Source organism: Strix uralensis, chromosome 1 (genome assembly GCF_047716275.1).
Source record: "Strix uralensis isolate ZFMK-TIS-50842 chromosome 1, bStrUra1, whole genome shotgun sequence".
Lineage (NCBI taxonomy): Eukaryota > Metazoa > Chordata > Aves > Strigiformes > Strigidae > Strix > Strix uralensis.
Window position 1 is genome coordinate 78,991,908 of NC_133972.1, and position 21,645 is coordinate 79,013,552.

The 21,645-nt window shown below is 37.7% G+C and overlaps 1 protein-coding gene across 8 annotated transcripts in view; it reads left to right on the top strand.

The window, feature by feature from the left end:
• The first annotated feature begins 390 nt into the window (after positions 1–390).
• The window catches only part of SLC35B3 (solute carrier family 35 member B3), a 29,355-nt gene continuing 8,100 nt past the window's right edge, over positions 391–21,645 (top strand). The window contains exons 1-9 of one of the 8 annotated variants that reach the window (XM_074872226.1): positions 391–511; positions 995–1,041; positions 5,099–5,377; positions 6,409–6,530; positions 8,434–8,588; positions 10,121–10,228; positions 14,872–14,969; positions 17,714–17,806; positions 18,214–18,325. In XM_074872226.1, coding sequence (XP_074728327.1) covers positions 5,177–5,377; positions 6,409–6,530; positions 8,434–8,588; positions 10,121–10,228; positions 14,872–14,969; positions 17,714–17,806; positions 18,214–18,325 — 889 coding nt within the window. In that variant the 5' untranslated portion in view covers positions 391–511; positions 995–1,041; positions 5,099–5,176. Of the gene's footprint in view, positions 512–563; positions 620–912; positions 1,353–5,098; positions 5,378–6,408; positions 6,531–8,433; positions 8,589–10,120; positions 10,229–14,871; positions 14,970–17,713; positions 17,807–18,213; positions 18,326–21,645 lie in introns of those variants that run through there. The other 7 variants (XM_074872217.1, XM_074872223.1, XM_074872222.1 and 4 more) reach the window with 7 other exon arrangements.

Below are 21,645 nucleotides of genomic sequence, written 5' to 3' on the forward strand. Positions count from 1 at the left end.
CCCGCGGGGGGAGCAGGCGGGTGAGACGCCCCTCAGCGGAGGGACCCTGGCTCCTGCCGCCCGGGACAGCTTCCCCACACCGGGAGACCGGCACCCCGCTTATTTCCCGGCGGGGCAGAGCGCGTAGCGGAGCGGCACCTCGAACGACCCGCCCCGGCCCCGGCCCCGGCCCCGGCCCCGGCCCCGGCCCCGCCCCCGTGAGCAGAGCCTCCACCGCCGCCGTGGGCGGTTCCTAACGCAGAGGCCCCGCCCCCAGCGAGGGGGGAGGTGGCAGCTGGAGGGCGCCGCTACCCACCCGCCTCAGGCCGAGTAGCGGAACGCCGAGCGAGTGACGCTCTTTCGATGCGCTCGACGCTCGCGCCGACCCCTGGCATCCCCACCGCCACTTCCGGCGGCGCGCGAGGCGGGAGGGAGCGGACCGGGCGCAGTGGCGGTTGGCGGAGGAGGACGGTTGGCCGCGGCCGCCGCGCCCCTCCTCCCCCGCGCCTCCGCCGCCGCCGCCGCCACACAGGTACGGGGGCGGGGCCGCTCCTCCCCCACGCACCGAGGGCGAGTGGGGTGGAGGCGGGGTTGCTTCCTGGGGAGCGTCACCCGGCAACAGGGGGCCATGGGCGCCGCGGTGAGGAGCGCGGGGGCCGGGGCCGGGGCCGGCGGCGGCTGGTTCTGAGTGGCGGGAGGGTTTTGGCTGGCCCGAGGAGGCGGTGTCCCGTGGTGCTGGGCCCTCGGGGCCCGTAAGCAGCGAGACGTTCCCTCCCCCGGGGGAGGGGTGAGGAATGGCGGCCTGTGGCGGCTCAAGAGCCTCTGTCCCAGCCCTGCCCGGGGCAGCTGGCAGGTGCTCGGGCAAAGCCACGTCTGTCCCGGCCTCGGGGCGTGGCGTGGGTCGGCCCCCGGCTGCTCGGCTGGCAGAGGGCTGGGTGCAGGCGAGGAGGCAGGAAGGAAGCTTCAGGGATCCTGCCGGTCCCTGTCCCCCTTCCTTCTTTTGTCTCCGGAGCAGGAGCCAGGTACCACCAAGCAAAGGATCTGCCCCGGTTTCCGACAGATGTACGTTTGCGAGCCTGTAACCCGGAGCATCCCTCTTTACGGTGCCAGCTGCTGTCCTGCCACCAAGCATTTGGAATTGGCTCCAAAGGAGATGGATCTTGGCCAGGGCCAGCGTGGAATTTGCCTTGCGTGGCTCATGCAAGCAGTTTTTCTGCGAGTGCTGAGATGCTAGTTTCTGCCATACTGATGTCTTTAAAGGGTGTAAAATAGACAGGGTTGAATAAAAAAGCCCTAGCTCCTTCATAATGTTTTTTCCATGCTTGGTAGAAGTCATTAACTACTTGGAGGCCAAAGAAATTTTGCTTTTCTAGGTACTTGTTCATTTGCATCTTTTTCATGTAATAATCTATTTTACTTGTGTGCTAGGTTAAAATATTGCTCTATGTGGTACTCTTTCTCAAAGGGGAAGGAACAAAAAGTCTGAGCCAAAGAATGCGTTGTTTACATTTTTACACACAGGAGAAAAAAAAGGAGGGAAATATGCTATTTTACACACATCAGGACAGTTCTTAAGCCACTTGACTCTTCATAAAACAGTTTTTTGCTGCATGTTTGTTCAAAAGGTGAATCAGTTGCTTGAGGGATTTTGGTGAGAGGAGGATGAATAGCATTTTTGATACTTAGAAAAATGACAGTTTGAGAAGTCACAGGGGACTTCAGAAGAGTTCTGTTACTGTTGGTAGTGAAGTTACTTGGTGGAGAGTGTTTGAAATGGATACATACATTTGCAGTTTCTTCAGTTGTTAAATAATGTTCCTTGAAATGTTTCTTGAACATGGTAATTTTTTTGTTTCCTTTAGAACATAATAGAGAAAAAACAATTACTGTGCATTGGCTTCTTACGGATGGCCTTGGGTGTGACTAGAGCTATCAGTGTTGTTTCTTACTACTTTAGTGGTAGATGCAGTAATCTGCAAGAAATTAAATGGACAGATTGTAAAAACTGATGGTGTTCCTGAGGAAATATTTTGAATACAAATAGTTGAAAATCAGAAAAGTTGTGTTAATTGTGATGTGGGTTAATGCCAGTAGGCAGCTAAGCACTACACAGCCACTTGCTCACTTTCTCCCCACTCCCAGAGGGATGGGGAAGTGGAAAGGAAGAGTAAAAGCAAGAAGACTTATGGGTTGAGATAAAACTTGTTTAAGAAGTGGAGGAAAGGTGGAAAGAGACAGAAAACAAAACAGATGATGTAAAGGCAATCACTCCTCCCACAGCAGACCGATGCCCAGCCAGATCCTCAGCAAAAGATGGGTAACCTCCTTAAACCCCCTCCTCTCACTTACTGTTGCTGAGCATGACACCTTATAGTGTGGAATATCTCTGGTTAGTTCTGGTCATCTATCTAGTTGTGCCCTTTCCCAATCCTCTTGCACACTCCCCAGTCTTCACTGGGGCAGGGGCGGAGGGAGAGGGAGAAACAGAAAAGGCCTTGATGCTGTGCAGGCTCTGCTGAGCAATAGCTGAAATGTTAGTCTGTTATCAGCATTGTTTTGGTCACAAATCTGAAACACAGCACCACTCAAGCTGCGATGAAGAAAATTAACTCCATCCCAGCCAGACCTAACACATAAATACACTTGCTACTGTTTCTTCTTCCCTCTACTTCTGCTTCTTCTGATCCTAACACAGGTATTACAAAAATAATATCCAAATTAGTGGCCAAAGTGGAAAAAGTAGGTACAAAACTATGCATTATACAATTTACTCCATTTTTGGACTCTTGAAGCGCACATGATAGTACATGGCTGTGCCTTCTGCTGGCATATATCATTCTCTGTGTTTCAGTTTAGGTGAAAAATGAGGCTCAGATTACTTCTGCAGCTCTTGTTGCTGTTGAGAAAGCGTGATGTTAACAAATGTTGTGTGCCTGTCAAGAGGAAGTGTACACTGGACAGGAAAGATCTGAACAGGCACCAATTAAAATACAAGTTCAGTTAAGATGTCAGCAATGGGTAGATTTCTAAATACATTGTCTTTCCTTCATGGTGATTTGCTCCTTGGGCTTGAATTTGGGAGTCCTAACTTTGCGTGCAGCTCTTCTGGGGGGAGTAGTAATTCATATCCTGGTTTAGTGAAAAAGTAAGGGTCACCAAGTATCTTCTACAGGCACGCCTACTCGGCTTTCCATAGTGATGGAATGCTATAAACAGGTCTAAACGGGACTGCACTGTCATCACGCCCAATCTTAACAGCTCTGCGTAACTGCTTTCATAAACTTCACCTTAAAACCAGTTCAGTTGTTCGTTCCTTCTTTTTTTAGGCTTCTCTAGAATACAGATAGCCTAGGAATGAAAAGGTAGTTTCTAGTAAAGTTTGTTCAGGATCACTTCATGCCCATTTGCTCTTATTCTGCTGTCCTTAAAATTAGAATTATTTTTCCTCCTTAGTGGTAATACATTTTCTTGAAAGCAAGTCTCTTTTCATCAGGTTTTGCTAGGCTTTACAAGTTACACTTTCATATTATTTTGGTTCATAATATAGGCAATCTGTGCTACCATCCTGATAATGTTTTTTTGAAGTTGTTCTTTGAAACCATCTTTGAGGGTGATCAGACCTCTATATGATATTGTACATGAAAGATCACTAGTGCCTCGTTGCATGACATTGATACTTTTCTGGTTTTACTGAAAAGAGTCTACTTAAACTTTTGCTTTTTGGGCTTTTTATGGCCACCTCATTTTGGGATTAACTGACAATCCGCAAGGGTAAGCTTTCTACCTCTCACTTTTGGTTTTCAACTGTAGAGCTCTGAATTTAAACACAAATGGTTATTATAGTCCCTAAACTCCTGTTATAGTCCCCAAGCTATTCTTTCAGAACTTTAATAGGAAGAATCTTGTTCCAACCTGATAGTAGGTTGTATCAAAAAAGGAAACATAACCATATTGCAAGATTTATACTAATCCTTAATTTTTCAGCTAAACTTGTAATTTCTTGTATAATAAATTAGCAATGTTCATGCAGATTACATTTACTATATTTATTGCATGATCTAGCTTTTATATACTAGCACATTTTCCATTTAAAAACGGTGAGAAAAGCATTTTTAACACATGAGTGATGAGTAGAAGTATTTTTGAGCTGGGGAAAACAAACCTCTAAATAGTTGAGACATGTTAATTACTGACTGCTTGCTGAATTAGATGCTGACCTACACTTAAAAATCTTGGGACAGCTGACTGACCAGTGTGTTTATCTTGAGGCTGAAAAGAAAAAATAAGAAAAAATAAAATAAAATCCTCAAACATCATACTCTGTGCTGAGCTGGAGAAAATAATTATTTGCCTTTCAATCTATTAAGCTGCTAAATTCCTTTTCCAGGCTTCAGTTACCCAATTTTGTTTTCTATTACATGTGGAAATGGCTGCATGTGGTTAATGCTAAAGGGATTGCTGTACCGTAGACCTCATCAGATAACCAGTCTTAATTTCTGAGGCTGGCTTCTCTCTGGCTTCTTGCTTCTATCTTCATGTTCTTTCCCCTCAGAAGTGTGTGAGAAATAGTGAATAACTGAGAATGAGGGAATAACTTATTCCAGTTCAACCCTTGTAACTAGTCATAGTCTCAAATTTGTAGTTTTTCGCAAGGCTTCCCATGTAGTGGACTAGTCTGGTATGTTTTGATGTGAAAATGAAGTAGACAGAACCGCAGTGCTTCAATACGAGTTCTTTCAATTGTGATTTGATCATGGGGATCACTTCTCTCCCAAGCAGTCACTGCTGTGAGTACTGGCATAAAAGGGCTAGTCTGAGCTACAATGGAGCTGAAGCTGGTTTTCTATTGCTGGTGTTTTAGGGGGGGTGGGTGTGTTTGCTTTGCAGAGCATAGGAATACTACCTCCCATGTGAAGCAAAACCGCTGTCATAAAGTGTTGTTGGCATCTAATATTAACTGGTGTTAACATTGGACATCAGAAAAGATAAATAAAATTTGTGAACATAGCAATCCAACAAAACTCTTAAACCTCTATATTATTCATATAAATGCCATATTCATTTACTGTTGTTGGATGGCTGTACGTTATGTTTTACCTGACTTTAGCATTTCTTTCAGCTTTCAGACAGAGGACACACAGAAAGAGAAGAGCAGAAAGAAGATAACAGTAGCACCGAATGCAGCGAACTAGGAATCATGGATCTGAAATTCACTTCATCAAGAAAATACATTTCCATCAGTGTACCTTCCAAATCTCAAACTATGTCTCCTCATATCAAATCAGTAGATGATGTTGTAGTTCTTGGCATGAATCTCAGCAAATTTAACAAACCTACTCAATTTTTCATCTGTGTTTCTGGAGTTTTTATGTTTTATCTAATCTATGGATATTTACAGGTAAATGCTATGAGCTTGTGTCTTAGGCCAATTCTTTCTACCTCTTTTCTTTTTCAACAGCATAATAATATAGTATGTATTTTAATATGTATAGATGTTTAAAATAGATATTGATTTCAAGGTCAAGCTTTCTGAATTCAACAGCAATAAGTAATTCTATAATGTAAGATTCCATCATAGTTCATGTGCCTACAGGATTTGGTTCAGTTGGATTTTCATAACTTGATCTTTTACTTCTGTGTGCAAGATACACCTTTCAATATTGTTTTGAATGTGTATTTTTTAAGTGTGATTTCATAGTCTTCTGCATCCAAGTAAACTGTAGAACCACACAGACTGACATCTAAGTCTTCATTGGTGTTGAAACCTTTAGATCCCCTTGAGTTCCATGAGTGCCATACAGTAATAGTAGTCTGTTGTTCTCTCTGCTCTCCCTTCAGGACAGAGCTGAAATATGTACTATAGTTGGTTGTTAAGCAGAAGCATAACGTTTATGTTGTTTCAGTTAAACATTCCTCTTCCTGCTAACCTTTTTCATGTTGAGCAGATACACTTCTGTTCCTTTTTTAATTTTTTTTAAGTTTAGTGAGTCTTCTCAATAAAGCAGTGATTTAAGAAGTTGATAATTAAAAAATCACCATGTTTCCAATGCTGTTTTCAAAAACAGCTGAGAAATTTGTTAAAATAAAGTTACTTCCAAAGAGTTAGACAAAGTTATCATTAATTGAAAGCAGAATCTCAAAAAAGAAAATACTAGGTAGCCGTTTGTTTATGTAACTGACACATCTACATAATTCTTCATGCAGTGCACATGGATTTACACCAGCAGTAAATTTTCTCATTGCATTTTGGAGAACCTAAATTGTCTTTTTCAATGCTTTGCAAGTTACATATGGCAGGTAAATTCTAGTTAATAACCAGCAGCTGCAAAGGCTAGATTTGCATGTACATGAAGAAAAAAAATCTTGATTTTGTTTTGATTTAACATTTTGGTGTATGTATATGACGTTGGTGGGTTTTTGTTTTTATAGGAATTGATATTTTCAGTGGAAGGTTTTAAACCTTTTGGTTGGTACCTCACTTTAGTGCAATTTGGATTTTATTCCATTTTTGGACTAATAGAATTACAGTTGATTCAGGACAAAAGGAGAAGGTATGTCTTTTTCCAAGCATTTTAACCACTGTCCATCAAATTACAAGCATTTGATATTTATGGTAAATTTAACTTCTGTTGTTTGAATGTGAATACTGTGAGGCATTGGTAGCAGTTCCGTAGTTAAACTAATGTGAATTTACTGGACAATGTTAGAAAATGTTTTATAAGCACCCACTTAGATTTCAGACCTGTAAGTGATCTTGTTGATTCTACTGTCACTTTGTCCCACTTACAGAGCATATTCTGTCCTTATATTCTGTCCTTAAGGTAGCTGATTCATGTATGTATTGCTTGGGATTATCACATCTAGAATAGGGCCAACTGCACTTCACAGCACTTGAAGTCATCTGTCACATCATCACATCAGGAATACCTTTTCCTCAAACCTTGGCACCTCCTCACCAAGAGGTTCCTCTAACATGCTGTGCATCTTGGAGAGTGTCTGAGGTCTGCTCTTTGTTTCCATGCGGTTATGTAGGTTTGCTTCAAAGGATGTGCTTAGGCTTTACATTTTTTATTTAAGATAGCACTTATAACAACCTGCCACAAAATTACTCTGTGTTTTCACTGCAGTTGACCAAGGAGATTCTTGCTGTCTTGAATCCTATGGAGATGGGATAGTTTGATCTGATTCAGGGTGGCCATTCCATGGCTTCCTGCCCAACTACAGCCTCTGCAAACTATGTTGAGGCCCTCTGGAAGCTTGGATAGAGGCTGTCATGGTGTACATGAATTTTAAAATTGCTTTAAAGCATTGTATCCTAGTTGAGCATAACTAATTTTCCTTACTGTAGTCAACCTTGGCTGATTTTGTATATACTGATTTTAGGTAATAGAATTCTTTTATAGCCAAACAACGTAACTTTGATAAATTATTCTCTTTATTTTAAACACCGACAGCTTATATTTCAAGTTACCTGACTTTTTGAGATGCATCAGATAATACTGCGTAGTTATCTTTTGGGTGTTCTGGAACTAGTATTTAGATTTTGATTACCAAATAGTTGCTAATGCTTACAGAGCATGACCCTGTAAGTTATGTTGGAAATGTAGATCTTGAATATATTTTACATTTTATTTTCTATAACCTAGATAGACATCATGTTGTTGACATTAAAAAATCTATTTCCTTATTTTTATGCAGAATTCTCTGTTTCTTAAACTTTAAATTTTTCTTGTATGCCTACATCACATAGTGAGTTATGGATAAGACAGGGTTGCAGCAAGACATCTCCTTATCTTGTTTACTGTGGCTCTGAGGATGCATAAAAAATAGCTGAACATGTGCACAACAATAACTGTAAAAAAATCACTTCACAAAGTGAGCACAGCGATTGCTAAAAATTACTGTTGGATCATCTGTTGTCAGGTGGTAATTTCATCAAATTGCAAACAATATCTCAAAATGTTCAATGTGCCCCTCTGTTCGTGATATCTGAATCACTTCTCTCTTAGTCTGCTGAGTTTTATAAAATGGTACTTTTTTCAACTTTCTTCATTCTAAAAATGTCAATGTTCATGTTGACCATGACAGGACTATGATTCAGGATATCTTGGTATATCAACCTTCTGGTTCTTTTGACAAATAACCTGAAGCCTTTGTCTTGATTGTTCTGTAAATAATATACCTTCTCAGAAGGAGGTTAAAGAAGTACTGTTTGAATACTTCGTGAGCCATGAAGTTTTTATTGTCTTGTATTTGAATGCTGTTTATTAGCAGTAATTGAAAGAAATGAAATTTGAAATCATGTGCATTTTTAAATTTCTGTTGCAGAACGAAATTCAGTGAGAAAGATGGTCGAATTGTATATATAAGCATATTCCTTTATCTGAATTTTCCAGGCTAAATCACCTCTAGATGAGTCTGTAATACCAAGATTCATATGTTTTTATTTTGTAGAATTCCTGGCAAAACCTACATGATAATAGCGTTTTTAACAGTGGGAACTATGGGTTTGTCAAATACCTCTTTAGGATATCTGAATTACCCTACTCAAGTCATCTTCAAGTGCTGTAAGCTGATTCCAGTTATGATAGGCGGGGTTTTGATACAAGGTAAGTGTTGGCCTTGCCATTAGATGATTTTTTTGTTGTTTCTTTGGAAGCATTCATGTATGGAATCCTTTACTTTGTAAATTCCGCTGAGGCTCTCAGAGAGGGACAGGTAGCATTTTTCCTATAGGAGGAAAAAAATTAGTTTCTGAAGCATCTTCTCAGAAAGTGTATAAATACAATTAGATGAATAGAAAATGTGGGGGAAGTTTTTTTTGCCAGGTCACTTGCAAAACTTCATTTTTATGCAGGGTTTCTTAATTTTTAAGTAGTATAACTTTGTTTTCTAAACCAAATCACTTCATAAATGAAACATTTTCAATACTGAAATGGAAAACTTGAGGTGGGGGAGGGGAAGTCCAGCCATGATTTGTGAAGAAATCCTCTACTCTTCTTGTTTGAAAAGCTTGATTCCTAAATTCGTAATTAAAATTCCTAAATTTTGATTAAGTGTTTAATCAGAAATACACCTGACTTACATGTCTTTGGCTAGTCCTAAAGTCATAGTTCGTATTCCAAGAACAGAAAAATGGATCTAGAGAACAACAGATAAAGACTATAGTTATGTGAATAAACATGCTTCAGTATTTCTAGATTTAGAAGACTTAAGTATATTATAAAAGTTTCTATTTGTTCAATACACAAAGGTTCATTAGTCAGTAAAGCTCTGCATGAGCAAGTGTTATGGAACAGAATCTAGAATGATATATTTCTATTTCTGTAGTTAATTCTGGCCTTCTAGTTGCAATAGAAAGCTGAACTTTCAGAGGAGGTTGCAAGTTTGCATATGCACATGCACGCATATTTTTTACCTTTAATTAGGAGTCATATCATTTTAATGCAGAAAGACTGGTATTTACTTAAAGCTTTGTGAAACTACATGTTGTAGTATCATATTCAGAAGCTGTGATTTTATTTTTTTACTATTATTTTTAGAAATTTTCAGTTAAAATTTTCAGTTTGGAAAATGTTCCCTTGGAAGCTTACATTTGAAAGTACAGCTTCTGGGCAAGGTATGTGTTGTTTCAAGCAAGATACACTAACTCCTGCCTTTTCATTTCCCTACGCTCTTTTTCCACCCCCCTCCACATCCTATCTCTCCCAAACTAAAAGGCAATGTAGGATTCTAGAGGTACCCAAATCATCTGTTAGTGTTTGGGAATGACCTCTCTTAACCAGTAAAGGCAGCCAAAATGTCTTGCGTGAGGGAAAAATCTTAAGAAAACATCTAAGCTGTCATGAAGTTGCTGAGATGGTGCTTTGTCAGGGAGGATGTGCTTTATGTCATTAGGAGTAAAACTAAAACTGATCACAAGAATCAGGTATTATCTGTTAAGATCCTCATCCGTGTTAGGAACTGCTATTGTAGAAGAAACTAATTCCAGTCATGAAAGCCGGAGCATTAAGTCTTCTGTTTAAGTAAAAGAATGACATTGGAACAGTTTTTTCTTTGCCTTCTGGTCTGCTGAACAGGATAAACATGAAATTCTGAGAGTGCTAGCAGTCCATTCATGTTGTTTGTATTGCTTTTGTAGGAAAACGTTATAATATTGCAGATGTGTCTGCTGCCCTATGTATGAGTCTTGGATTAATATGGTTTACTTTAGCCGACAGCACAGTCGCTCCAAACTTCAACTTGACAGGTAAAGATATATTATATTTTAGAGTTTAACAAAATGCTTGTTTTTTTCCTGCAAGTGAGTGTTCCATAGAAGTTCTGAGAGTTCTTGGTGGAGTGCATACAGAAAACGCAGGTTTCATTGTAGCTTTGCAGTAGCAGAGCTGTATCTGTGGCAGAAGAGACCTTTATTCTGTTAGTTTTTAGGTTCTTATAATTGCTGAAAATTCCACCCTTTAGGTTGAAATGTCTCATGCTTGTTCTCAAGAAATACTTCCCAGTAGGTATGTTAAAATAAGTATGATAAAATTCAGTTTGACCATTTTAAAACTTCAAAAGATTAGTTGTCTTTTCTAGCTAAACCTTTAAGTCTTTTTCCATTTCAGAACCATTTACTTTATATTTATTGACGGTCTCACTCAGATTTTCTGTAGTTCTTAGTTGGAGTGCCCATGTTCTAACTTTTCTATACTGTGTAAAATCAGAAGCAAAGATAAGATTTTAACCTGCTTGGCTTTAAAAACTTAGTTGAATTTCTTTCTCAAATGACAAGGGAGAATTGATTATTCATAAAATCCATGTTATTTACCTGGCCGGTGTTTGGATTAATACTGAACCTTGAAAAACTTTTGAATATTCAACTTCCAGTGTATTCTTCTTTTGAAATTCTGAGGTGAGTTACAACAGCTGTTATGACAGACGTTCACTGTGAAACCTTTATTTCTTAATAGTAGAGGCACTGATTTAGAAGTTTTTTCTTAAAAATAATAACAAATTCTCAGTTTTAAGGAAAAGACTTTTTGTCCTTACAAAATATTATTTCATCAAGTGTTAGTAATGATCAGTTTGTGATGTTGTCTAAACTGTATATATCTTTTGCCTTTCTTGTAAATTAGTTCTCATGCCTTTTAATGTAATTTTAGTGCTACTGGTAGTGGAAGAAATTACAAAAATCTGTGCATTACATAACCTGATATGCATTTAATGTGTTTGTGTGGTGTAACTGCGTGGCTACTTGAAAAAAATATATTTTGAATACAGTATAATGTTGGTAAGCATGTAATTACAGTTACCATTACAGCTATTTTTGGCTATAGCCTCTAAGTGCATTCACGAATATATTCCTTTAGTAAAATTTGAATTGTTTTAATTATGTGCTATGACTTAATTCTGAAAAGATTTGGAAAGTTGATTCTTCAACAGAATGGGATAAGGTAAAGTGCAGCAAGCGTAGCAAAGTCCTGACGCCCTCAAAGATCTACAAAACACAAGATAAAAAACTTTAAATGTCTTCAAAGAATCAACAGGGCTGTCTTTCATTATTAATTTACTTTGAAATTCAAAGCAATTCTGTAAATATTGAAGCCTAGATCACTACCATCTGGAGGAAGTTAGTTCTGTGAAAATAGAATATAGAACTAGAATTCAAAAGTCTGGATCTCTCCCTAGCAAGGTAATTCGAAATTCTCCTGCTCACCTTCTGAGAGGATTCTTTCTGTATGTCTCTGTTTCCTCTTGCCTGTTTTGTTTTATTCCCATGTCACTTAAAAAGTGGAAAGGTGGAGTTTTTCCATTTCTTGGATGACTTATGGAGATAGATGGTCCCTTTCTTCAAGAAATGTACTGATTTTCATTATTGCAGAAATATGTAGCTGTTGAAGTGTAAAAACAGTGATATGAATTATTAAAAACTTTATTCACTCTGCAAAATGGCATTTTTTTTGAATAATTACACTTGATGTAAATCACAAAATAAAACTGAAAGCAGAGATGCAGAATTTAATTTTGTATCTTCATAGAGCATCTTCAAAGAAATAATGAAGTATTTAAGGATATTAAACTTTCAAAAACATAAACAGCAAATTAAGTGTTAAACTTCAGAATTACTGTTTTCTAAAGTTGCAGTTTTATATTACTGCCTACTTACTGCCTCGTAAATTCCTGAGTTCATTCCAGTGATTTATACACATTTATGTAGAATTGTTTCCATGCAAACTAGTATGATTCTAGCATGATTTCATAGAACTTCTACTAACTTGTTAAGAACAAAGCTGTTTACATTTCACAGAGAAAACTGTACTGTGAAGGTAAACAAAACATAATCTTTGTTATCTGATGCAAATACTAAAAATGGAGTATGAGCAGATGTAAAATGCTATTTGGATGAAAAATTTTACAAGTTTTTTTGTTTTGTTTTTTCCCCTGCTATTGAAATGTAATCTCAGTATTGCTCTGCCAAAAAAGGAATCTACACAGATGTTGGGGTTTTTTTACACATGAAAGAGGTCAGTCAAGAAAACAAACTCTCTTCTGCCAGAACAGGTACATATTTGTAACTAAGGAAGAGGTACACTTTCAAGATGGAGTTGCTGCTAAGAGCTCAAAGCATCCCCTAGCATTATCAAATCAGAGGGGTAGTGGTAGATATCCTAAATAGCTGTGAATAGTAGATACAGGACTTCCAAAAGAGAAACCAGAAGAGAAGGTTGTGCAGAAGGAGACAGTCTTGAAACATTGGTGCTACGGGAACTTCCACAGTTCTGGCATTACAGATGTAAGTGGAAATTAACTGTTTTCACTGAAGACACAGTAGAAATATCAATTGCATGCAAATTCTTCTACCTTAGACTGTTTGTACAGGTGCGGTTTAGTCTTTTGCAGACTGAGGTGTTTTGTCCTTAGTTTCACTGTCGTTAAGATGATTTTACTTCGTTAGCTACCTCTGCTGTGTCTTTTAATCTTATGTGTGGCAGGCTTCTAAAATGTCGAGTATTAAAGAGGTCTCCAAACAACTCACCAGGCTAACACATTTGCATGGTGGGGCTTGCAAGTGTGAGAATGTATTGTTGAGGAACTTGTAAATATCCAATAGCTTATAAATGTATAAGCAGTGTTAATATTTTAATGACTGCAAGTATCACATTAATAGTGTAAAATACAATGTAATGTAGTCTTTCAGTCAAGTCTGTTGGTGCAAGACCTCCAGGTTTAATTTCTTCGAGAACTAATTTAGGACCAGTTCTTCCAATCATTTTTACTCGTGCTTTACATACTGGATAATGTTACTGGTCTTGTTCATGGTTTTGCTGCTGGTGCTCGGCAGGTGCAACGCTATCACAATGAGTGGAACAATTCTTCTCTTCATACGGTGTATGTACGTAATATTAACATTTGTCTTGTCCCTACATTTCTCCTTTCCATGCGCACTTGCGCTTCAGATCCCAGGTAACCTTCCCATCTCAATCCAGTACTGAACCCATGCATTCGTCCAGTGATGTGCCTGGGCCATTAAGCACTGCTGGAACAAGCATGATGGAGACATACTCGGTCACTTTACAGATGTGATCTGCAGCAGGGCTGTTCCTGAGCTGGAGATGTTATTATACCTTTGGATCAGAGCTGAATCCATGTACTTAATGTATCCATAACATTTAGCAATATAGTCTTTAGCATAACCAGTGTTATTCCGGTTGTCATGTCATTTTCATTGACTCATACGTTTTCCAATGCCTGATAACTTTGAATAATGAAGAGTCTTTTTTTGTTGCTGCACTTGCATAAGTCTAGCCTGGGAAAGGAAATGTTTCCCAAACTAAAAACACTAGTTTGGAAGTTCCCATATATCCAGAAGTTTGCCAAGGGGATGCCACCTTCATTGATCTTCAAAATGTTAAATCTTGCAGTTCTGAAAATCCTAGGAGCTGTGATTTTTTTTTTTTTTTTTTTTTCTCTGTCAGGAGCTTATATTCCATATGGTCCATCAGAATGCCTATGTTGAGACCTCTGATAGTAAAACATAATATTAAGAAAATATAATACTGATTGTTTCTAGTCTTCTACTCCTCATTCTTCCCTGACACTTAGGATGTTTTAAGGAACCAAGAGTAGAGCAGACAGTAAACATGATTTTGATAACTGATATCTTCTGTAAGGTTGTATACTTTGGAAGAGTGGTATTTCAACCTGTGTGCATCATTAAATACAACAGTTGCTACAGTTGTGAAGGAATCAAAGTTTGGAGGTTGGGAAATTAATTGACTGGCATGGATAAAGATTTATTAATTTCTATTATTGGAAAGCCGATTACATTATTGACTGTGTAGTGACTTTGTTGTGAACAGATAGGGTAACATAAAACCATGGGGTTTGTACCTAAACAGTAGTTTTTAAAAATTAATATTTCAGTAATTCAAGATTTCCATTGTGAATCCTCTTGCATTTGTTTTACCATTACATCTAACATTTCTATTTGCCTTTGTCAGAAAAAAACAATCTAGGATTAACTACTCAAAACAGTATATTCTCTGGATATTTATCTTCATTAAAAATACTTATATAAATGCAATTGACATTCTTTCACTCTTGTTACTACAAAAGTTACAACTGGCTTCTTCATAGCAATGTCCAGATGTTTCTATCAAGCCTAGACACACACAGTGCTCAGGGGTCAGCTGGTGGAAGGAGTCGGGGTGGACACTGCTTTATACAGGTCTAATGAAATAGTTTTACTGACATTTAGAATATGATATAGAGGGGGGTTTATTATTATTTTTCTATTCCTGAGATTTTATATTTTTTTCAGGATAAGTACAGAGTGGTTTTTGTTACTACTCTGCTGATAAATATTCTGAACAGGTTTTTGTTTGTTTGTTTGTTTTCTCATATTAGGTGTGGTCCTAATATCCCTTGCCCTCTGCGCAGATGCAGTTATAGGAAATGTACAGGAAAAAGCTATGAAGTTGCACAATGGTTCTAATTCAGAAATGGTAAATACCAGATTTGCAATTTTAAAAGAACACGTGCTATGATAGACAAGGCATAAAATAACAAAACATGAAACTTAAATCTGCTTTTCTCTTGCATATGTAAAGAAGAGCTCTTGGTGTGCTATTCTTGTGGTTTTCTGTTTGTTTGGGGGCTTTTGCTGGTTTTTGTTTGTTTTGTTTTTTAACCTTTCAAGGGTGCTGCTTTCTGTATGCAACTTCAAATGTATATTGCAGTTACAGAAACACTCATTTCTAGCAACAGGTTTTTTTGTCTGCCCTGCAGGCCTGAAATCAATGGAGTGTTTTCTATATGATCATGCACTTAATCTCTGAGAATATATATTGTTCTTCTGGTATAGATGAACATGTGTACATGGAATACATTGCTTTTTTTACTTGCTAGACTTCTGATTCTAGAGTGTGCTGGCATTTGAGAAGGAGCATTTTTTGAAGCTTTTGAAATCCGTAAAACTGTGACTTTCAAAATGGGTGAACATGTGTGTTCCTGATTCAGTGAAATACACAATTTTGAAAAAGTCTTGTTCAGTGTTTTTTATATACTTATTTGGAACGTGATTATCTGTTCGTATGGTCTGACTTTTTTTTCTTTTTAGACAAAACTTATGTTTGAATTCGGCATCTTTTTCTCTAAAGTCAAGTAATTACAAGAAAATCTTTTGTTATAACAGGCATTATTTGAATATGCCACAAGTGAAGAATTATTGAAACTTAATTTATGTATTTGGCACATATTTGACATTTAACTAGAATCTAGTTTTTCGTTTATGAGAGTAGCTTCATAAATGGAGAAAAAAAAATTAGTTAGAAGGAAGCTTCATTTAAGGCTGAAAGTGATTTAGGTTGGCTCAAGAAGTTTGAGCTGCAAGTTTCTGGAAAGTGGAAGAATATACCTGAAAAGTGTCACTGTATTCTTGTTTTTATTTTTGTACATTTTTTTAGTATTCATTGTTAACTGCTGTTGGAGGCAGAGATTTTAGCTACATAGACCTCACCTGGCCCAGTGCAGCCTTCTATAGCTACAATCTCTGAAATCCAAAATAAAGTACAATCTGTAATTGTTTCCTTGCCCACTTTGCACTTGCCAGCAGTTATCCTGTTACCTCCAGAACTTTGCTTTTATTCTGTGTTAGTCTGACAACTGTTGGTCTTCATATTGTGTACTCATACTACTTGTAGAGAATCAATGTAGTGATTAAGGATATAAAGGTTTTGTTTGTTTGAGGCCTAGAGATTACACTCCAGAATTTTATTCGAAGAATTCAGTGCAGAAGTACAAGCCGAATTTTGGAAATCAATTTTCTAGACTTGAGATTGTGGGTAAAAATTTAAGACATCTGCTGAATCGGAGATCATGTTTAATAAACCGTGATCTGGAAATAAAATTGAATAGTAAAGGAACCTGTCATCCATAGGATCTCTGTTTCAATGCTGAATTTGGAACTTGCCCTGGATTAAGCAATTATGAAAAGATAAAAGATGTCTTGTGGCTGAAATAGGAACCACTGCTCTGCTTTTGCCTTCTGTGTGATTCTAAGGAAGAGGCTTATATCACACTGCGTAACAAGGAACTGGCAATGTGGTGCTCATTCCTGGTTGTGAAAAGTGAGGTCTTTGGGTAGTTTGGGAGAAAACTCTGGATGCAGAGGCAAATGAAGAACCAGAGACTAACTTCTGTGTGTATAAACACTGTAAAATGAGAGTTCTGAAGATCAGGTCATTGTTAAGAGTTTGAAAGCAGTTCTGCTGTTGAAATGTATATTCATCCTTCTTTATTGTAGAGTAGTGTTCTGTTGTCTCATGGTATTGTCATCAATTGTTAATAGATTTATTTTTGTAAATAACTGAGATAGTGTAACAAGAAAACAATTGATGAAACCTCTGTCAGAAGAAGTAGACCTGCAATTGACCCTGAGTTTTGAAAGTGTGGTAGATCAGCATGTTTTAGCTAGTAATGCGTAGAACAGTTCTGTTCCCTGTTTCCCTTTTTCACAAGAAAAGCACACTAAATGTTGCCCAAACAACTGAATGTCTCCTGCTGCATGGGAGGCTGTATGATTGGACAGTTCCAGCTTCTATTGTTGCCCCCACATGGGAAAGGATAGGTTGAAGATTCTTTTGTTGCTGTACGAAACTATGAATTAAATAAAGGTACAGACAAAATGAAGAGGCTATCTGTTTGCTGAGTATAGTCTGTTCTGAGTACCGAACTAGGCCACAGCTCATTGTATTTGAAAATCTTGTATCCTATAACCATAATGCAGGTGTGCCATCTAGGTGAACTGAAGTGACGCAGGTGAAATTTACGCGACACTTCTGGCACTTTATGGATCTTTACTGTGCAGGATAAGTAGCAGAAAACAAAATACATTTAACATATTATTCAAACTATTAAATTACATAGTCGTGTCAAGTTTTATTTAGGCTGTGAAATCCTGAATTTGAAGTATTTACCACAGTCAACATTGACCTCAGGATATTATTAATGGACTAACTTACAAAACTTTTTTTACATAGTTGTGGGTAGAAAGAATGTCTCTAACATTTATTATTCATTTTTCACTGTACATCAGCTATTATAGAAATCCTAGTAAAAAAATCTTCAAACACTGCAAATTCAGCTCTGAGAAGTTGAACATATTAATAGGGCCAAGCATTTGCAAGCATTTAATTTTGTCCTTTTGTGTCGTATCACCTGGTAATTATTTTCTCTTAAACTATTCTAGGTTTTGTATTCCTATTCAATAGGTTTTGTGTATATTTTGTTTGGATTAACATGCACTAGTGGATTAAGCCCTGCAGTAACATTTTGCTCAAAGGTAGGTGTAAAGATTTCCTTTTTTCTATGAAGAACATCATTGGAAAACATTGCTCTGTATGATTTAGAAAATCTCACCACTTCTTTAAAGTTGTATTTTTGTCATGTAAACTGGTTAACTTGTATAATTCATACATTAAGCAAGTAGTCACAGTCTTTGATGTATAAGATAGGGTAATGTTTTAAAAAAGAAAACAAAATCACAAGACCAGATTTATGAGCTTATAATTTCGTTATTATTTTTCCATTATTTAACTAAAATTAAATAAGGATCTTTGCATGAATGCATTGTTGAACAGCTTATTATTACTCAAGCAGTTGATTAAAGTCTGTAGTTTTATGTCATTTTGCAATACCTCAGGGTTTGTTTTACATTTTCCTAACAGGCTTTTTTTGTTGTTGTTGCAGCATCCAGTGCAGACTTACGGTTATGCATTCCTTTTCTCCCTGACTGGGTATTTTGGCATATCCTTTGTTCTAGCTTTGATTAAAATCTTTGGTGCCCTTCTGGCTGTAACAGGTATGAACAAATGATATCTTTACTGCTTTTGGTATAAAAACATAAAATAATCCTATTCTATTATTTAGGACAGAGCTTTTGAGAATTGTTCTTACTCTGGCTTTTTTTTCTGTTCTTTGTGCTGACTGATCGTGGTTTGTGTGGCATGGATCTTCACTAGTAGTATGTGTTTGAGAGCTTCCTGATTCTTTCTGTGCCACAGTTTCAACCTTGAAGAGCCCGTTTAGTAATCTTGTCCATATAGGCTGTGCTATGTTTTAATGCAGAAACAACACTGTTCTAAAGAGGGTAATTGCAGTGCAAATGTATAGCAAGGTGTAAGGAAGAGACAGTTATTATTTGAAACGTGAAAGGAAAAGTAAGGATGTTCGAGTAGACCATAGTAGGCAGGGCCATAGTCTCTGTGCATGGAATTTCTGGAGACTGCCAACAAATGGTATTGCTAGAAAAACTATGAAGAACTCCCCCAAAGCTTCTGAATGTCCATACACTCTCAGTGGAATGCTGCTGTGGCAGTGTTAAATGTACACTCCAGACTCAGTTCAGAAAGCACCCAAATGGAACAAATTCTGACTTCTGTGATGGTGTCCTCAGTTCTTTTTATTAAACTGAAGGGAATAAAGAGTGTGTATTAGTTTTGGAAGTCAGAATTTGAACTGAACAAAGTTCTAGTGGGCTGTGTAACAGCTGCTGTATTATCTCTAAATTGCAACTTGAGTATTCACAGGATGGGTACAAACCTATTGTTAATGACAGAAGCAGACTGTCTAGTCTTTCAGATCTTCCAGACTTCCAATGTAATTTTCCCACAAAAATGGAAGCAGTCATGTTTTCTGTTAAATGCATAGTACAGCATATGACTGTATGAAGAAGAAACATGTCGGAAGAAACAAATGTAAAGAACTCTGATCAGTAATATGTTGAAACGGTTTGGGCCACTCACTGGTGGGTCTGCTAGCTGCACGTGCATGTAGAAAAATAGAGTCCCTAAAGTATGTCAAAAGTTACTGGAATCCTCTTCAGGCTAAGCATGTCACCAAATGCCATCTTGTCTTCTCCTGTGGTAGTTCACATCCAAAAAACAGTTTCTGTGATGTGGTGTTCTCACCTAATAATACAATACTTTCATAGCAGTAAATGCAAGTCAGATCTATCTGTGCTGACATGCTCCAGGTATGTGTCCAGATGGATGAGGAAAAGGAGGACATGAAGCAAGAGGCAGTCACAATCATTATAGATTTTCAACCTTTACAAATATTCAGACTTGACTCTTATCCTGTATACGACTGGACATATTCTTCTCATTGAATAGTCAGTCATCTGGAAAAATCATGTGGAGAGACTGAAATCCTACTAGCTGAGATTGGATCTCTATGAATGAGGAAGCCACTGAGCACAGTGAGTCTCAGCACTGTGCTGGGAAGTAATGCCATCCACTTATGCTTGGTCTTTAGTAATGCATTGGCTGATACGTGCCTTAGAAACAATGAACAGTATTTAAACATATTTTGGGTGGAAGGACAACTGTATGGCTTCAGAGAAGGAAGTGTGTTCAGAGCCTATTGATACTTTGTCTGCCTGAGATCCTTAATGGAAGAAGCAGTATAGAATATGATTAAATCAAAGGAATCTCTAGTAAGACAGATGCAACAGAAACTGCAGCTCAGAAATTATTTGTACTAGTTTACTGTGACTTGCATCTGTATTTTTGAGGCCGTGGCCTATTTTAGTATGCGGTGTTACCTGAGTGTGGCAAAGCCAGCTACAGCCAAATGACACAACTGTATTAAAGTGAATGCTTTTAGCCTTTATTATTATGAGATTGTAAAACAGCCACTGAAGTGTTTACCTATCAGAATATCCTCAACTGTTGGACTAAGGGGAAATGACCCTGCTGTTCATTTTAACAGCAGTTAATTGTAATATTAACTTTTTTTATGTATCTAACAACACTAAAGGAAAAGTCTGACAATTGATCATTTTTCATCATCTTCCTATACACGTGTTTTCAGGCTGTCCCTAAAATTATTACTCTTCACTATATGCAACTGCTATGGAATGTAAAATTGTTTGTCTGTAGAAAATTGTTGCTTCCAACCTTAAAATGTAACTTGAGTATATTTTTCAAAAATCAGTCATGGCCTATTTAACTTTTATCATTTCTGTAGTCGTTACAAGTCTATCAGAACAGATACACCAGGCTTGTGTCTTCCTCGGGTTACCTTTACTTAAAACTACAAACATTAGTCACAAGGACTTGGGAGAGGAAGGTGTAGCAGGATGCTCTGGAGCTACTTTCCTGTCTTCCCTCTACCCCTAAAAGCTGTTCTCTGTCAGGTGATGCTCTACTTTGCTCGCAGTAGTGGAGAGGAAAATATGGGCGGTTGTTTTCTGACCTGAGGGTTGCATGCTCTGCTTTCCTGTGAACTATTTCCTCTGCAGTACTTCTTTTTCGCATTTGTATTTAACAATGTTCGATATGTCTCGTCACTGGAATTTGGCGCAGATGAGAGTGTTGGTTCATATGTTAAAATAGCTCTTTAAAAAAACCAACTTCTTACTGGGCTAAAAAATGTTTTAAAATGCTGCAGAAAACCTTTCACAGGTTTTCTTATGCCTGACCTTGACAATGCTAACACTTGAGCCCTTTCTGTCTTGCCTGTAGCAATGTGAAAATGTTTATTGTGCTTTGGAAGAACACCACATTCATTACTGTCCCTCCCACCCCCCATCCATCCTCCCCCTTCTTGGGGGGGAATGGGGTGAAAGAGTTTAATGAAAATTGTATTTCTATTAGCAGAATGAGAAATTATCAGACTTAATTGGGAAAAAGAAGAAAAGGCACTTAATTTAGAAGGAAATGGCTACATAAATATTTTAATTAATAACTGATTTGAAAGAACAGAAATAATCGTAATTAGAAAAACTGAAGTAATTTAACCATTTTTTAAATTATTCATCTGTAAACTGTTTCCTAATTAAAACTCAATTTTCTTTTTCATTGTCCTTTAATTTTTCATGTAATAGAAAATCATTTTATTTGATGCACATAAATTTCTTAAAATGTAGAGAAAATTGTTACTAAAAAGTTGAGATTGGGGCAGATGAAGCAATGGTGAAGGCTGTTTCTTCCACTACAAAACATGCTTTTAAGTAAATGTTTGTAGGGGAGGGTTAGGGAGAATGAAACTTGCTTTTCTAGCCATAACAGTGTGCAAATACGTCAGTAGTCATTGGTTCCTTTTGTCAGTATGTTATACAAGTAAGGCTTTCCAGTACAGTATAGTAAAAAGTACTTCATGGTAAGCAAAATATTTTCT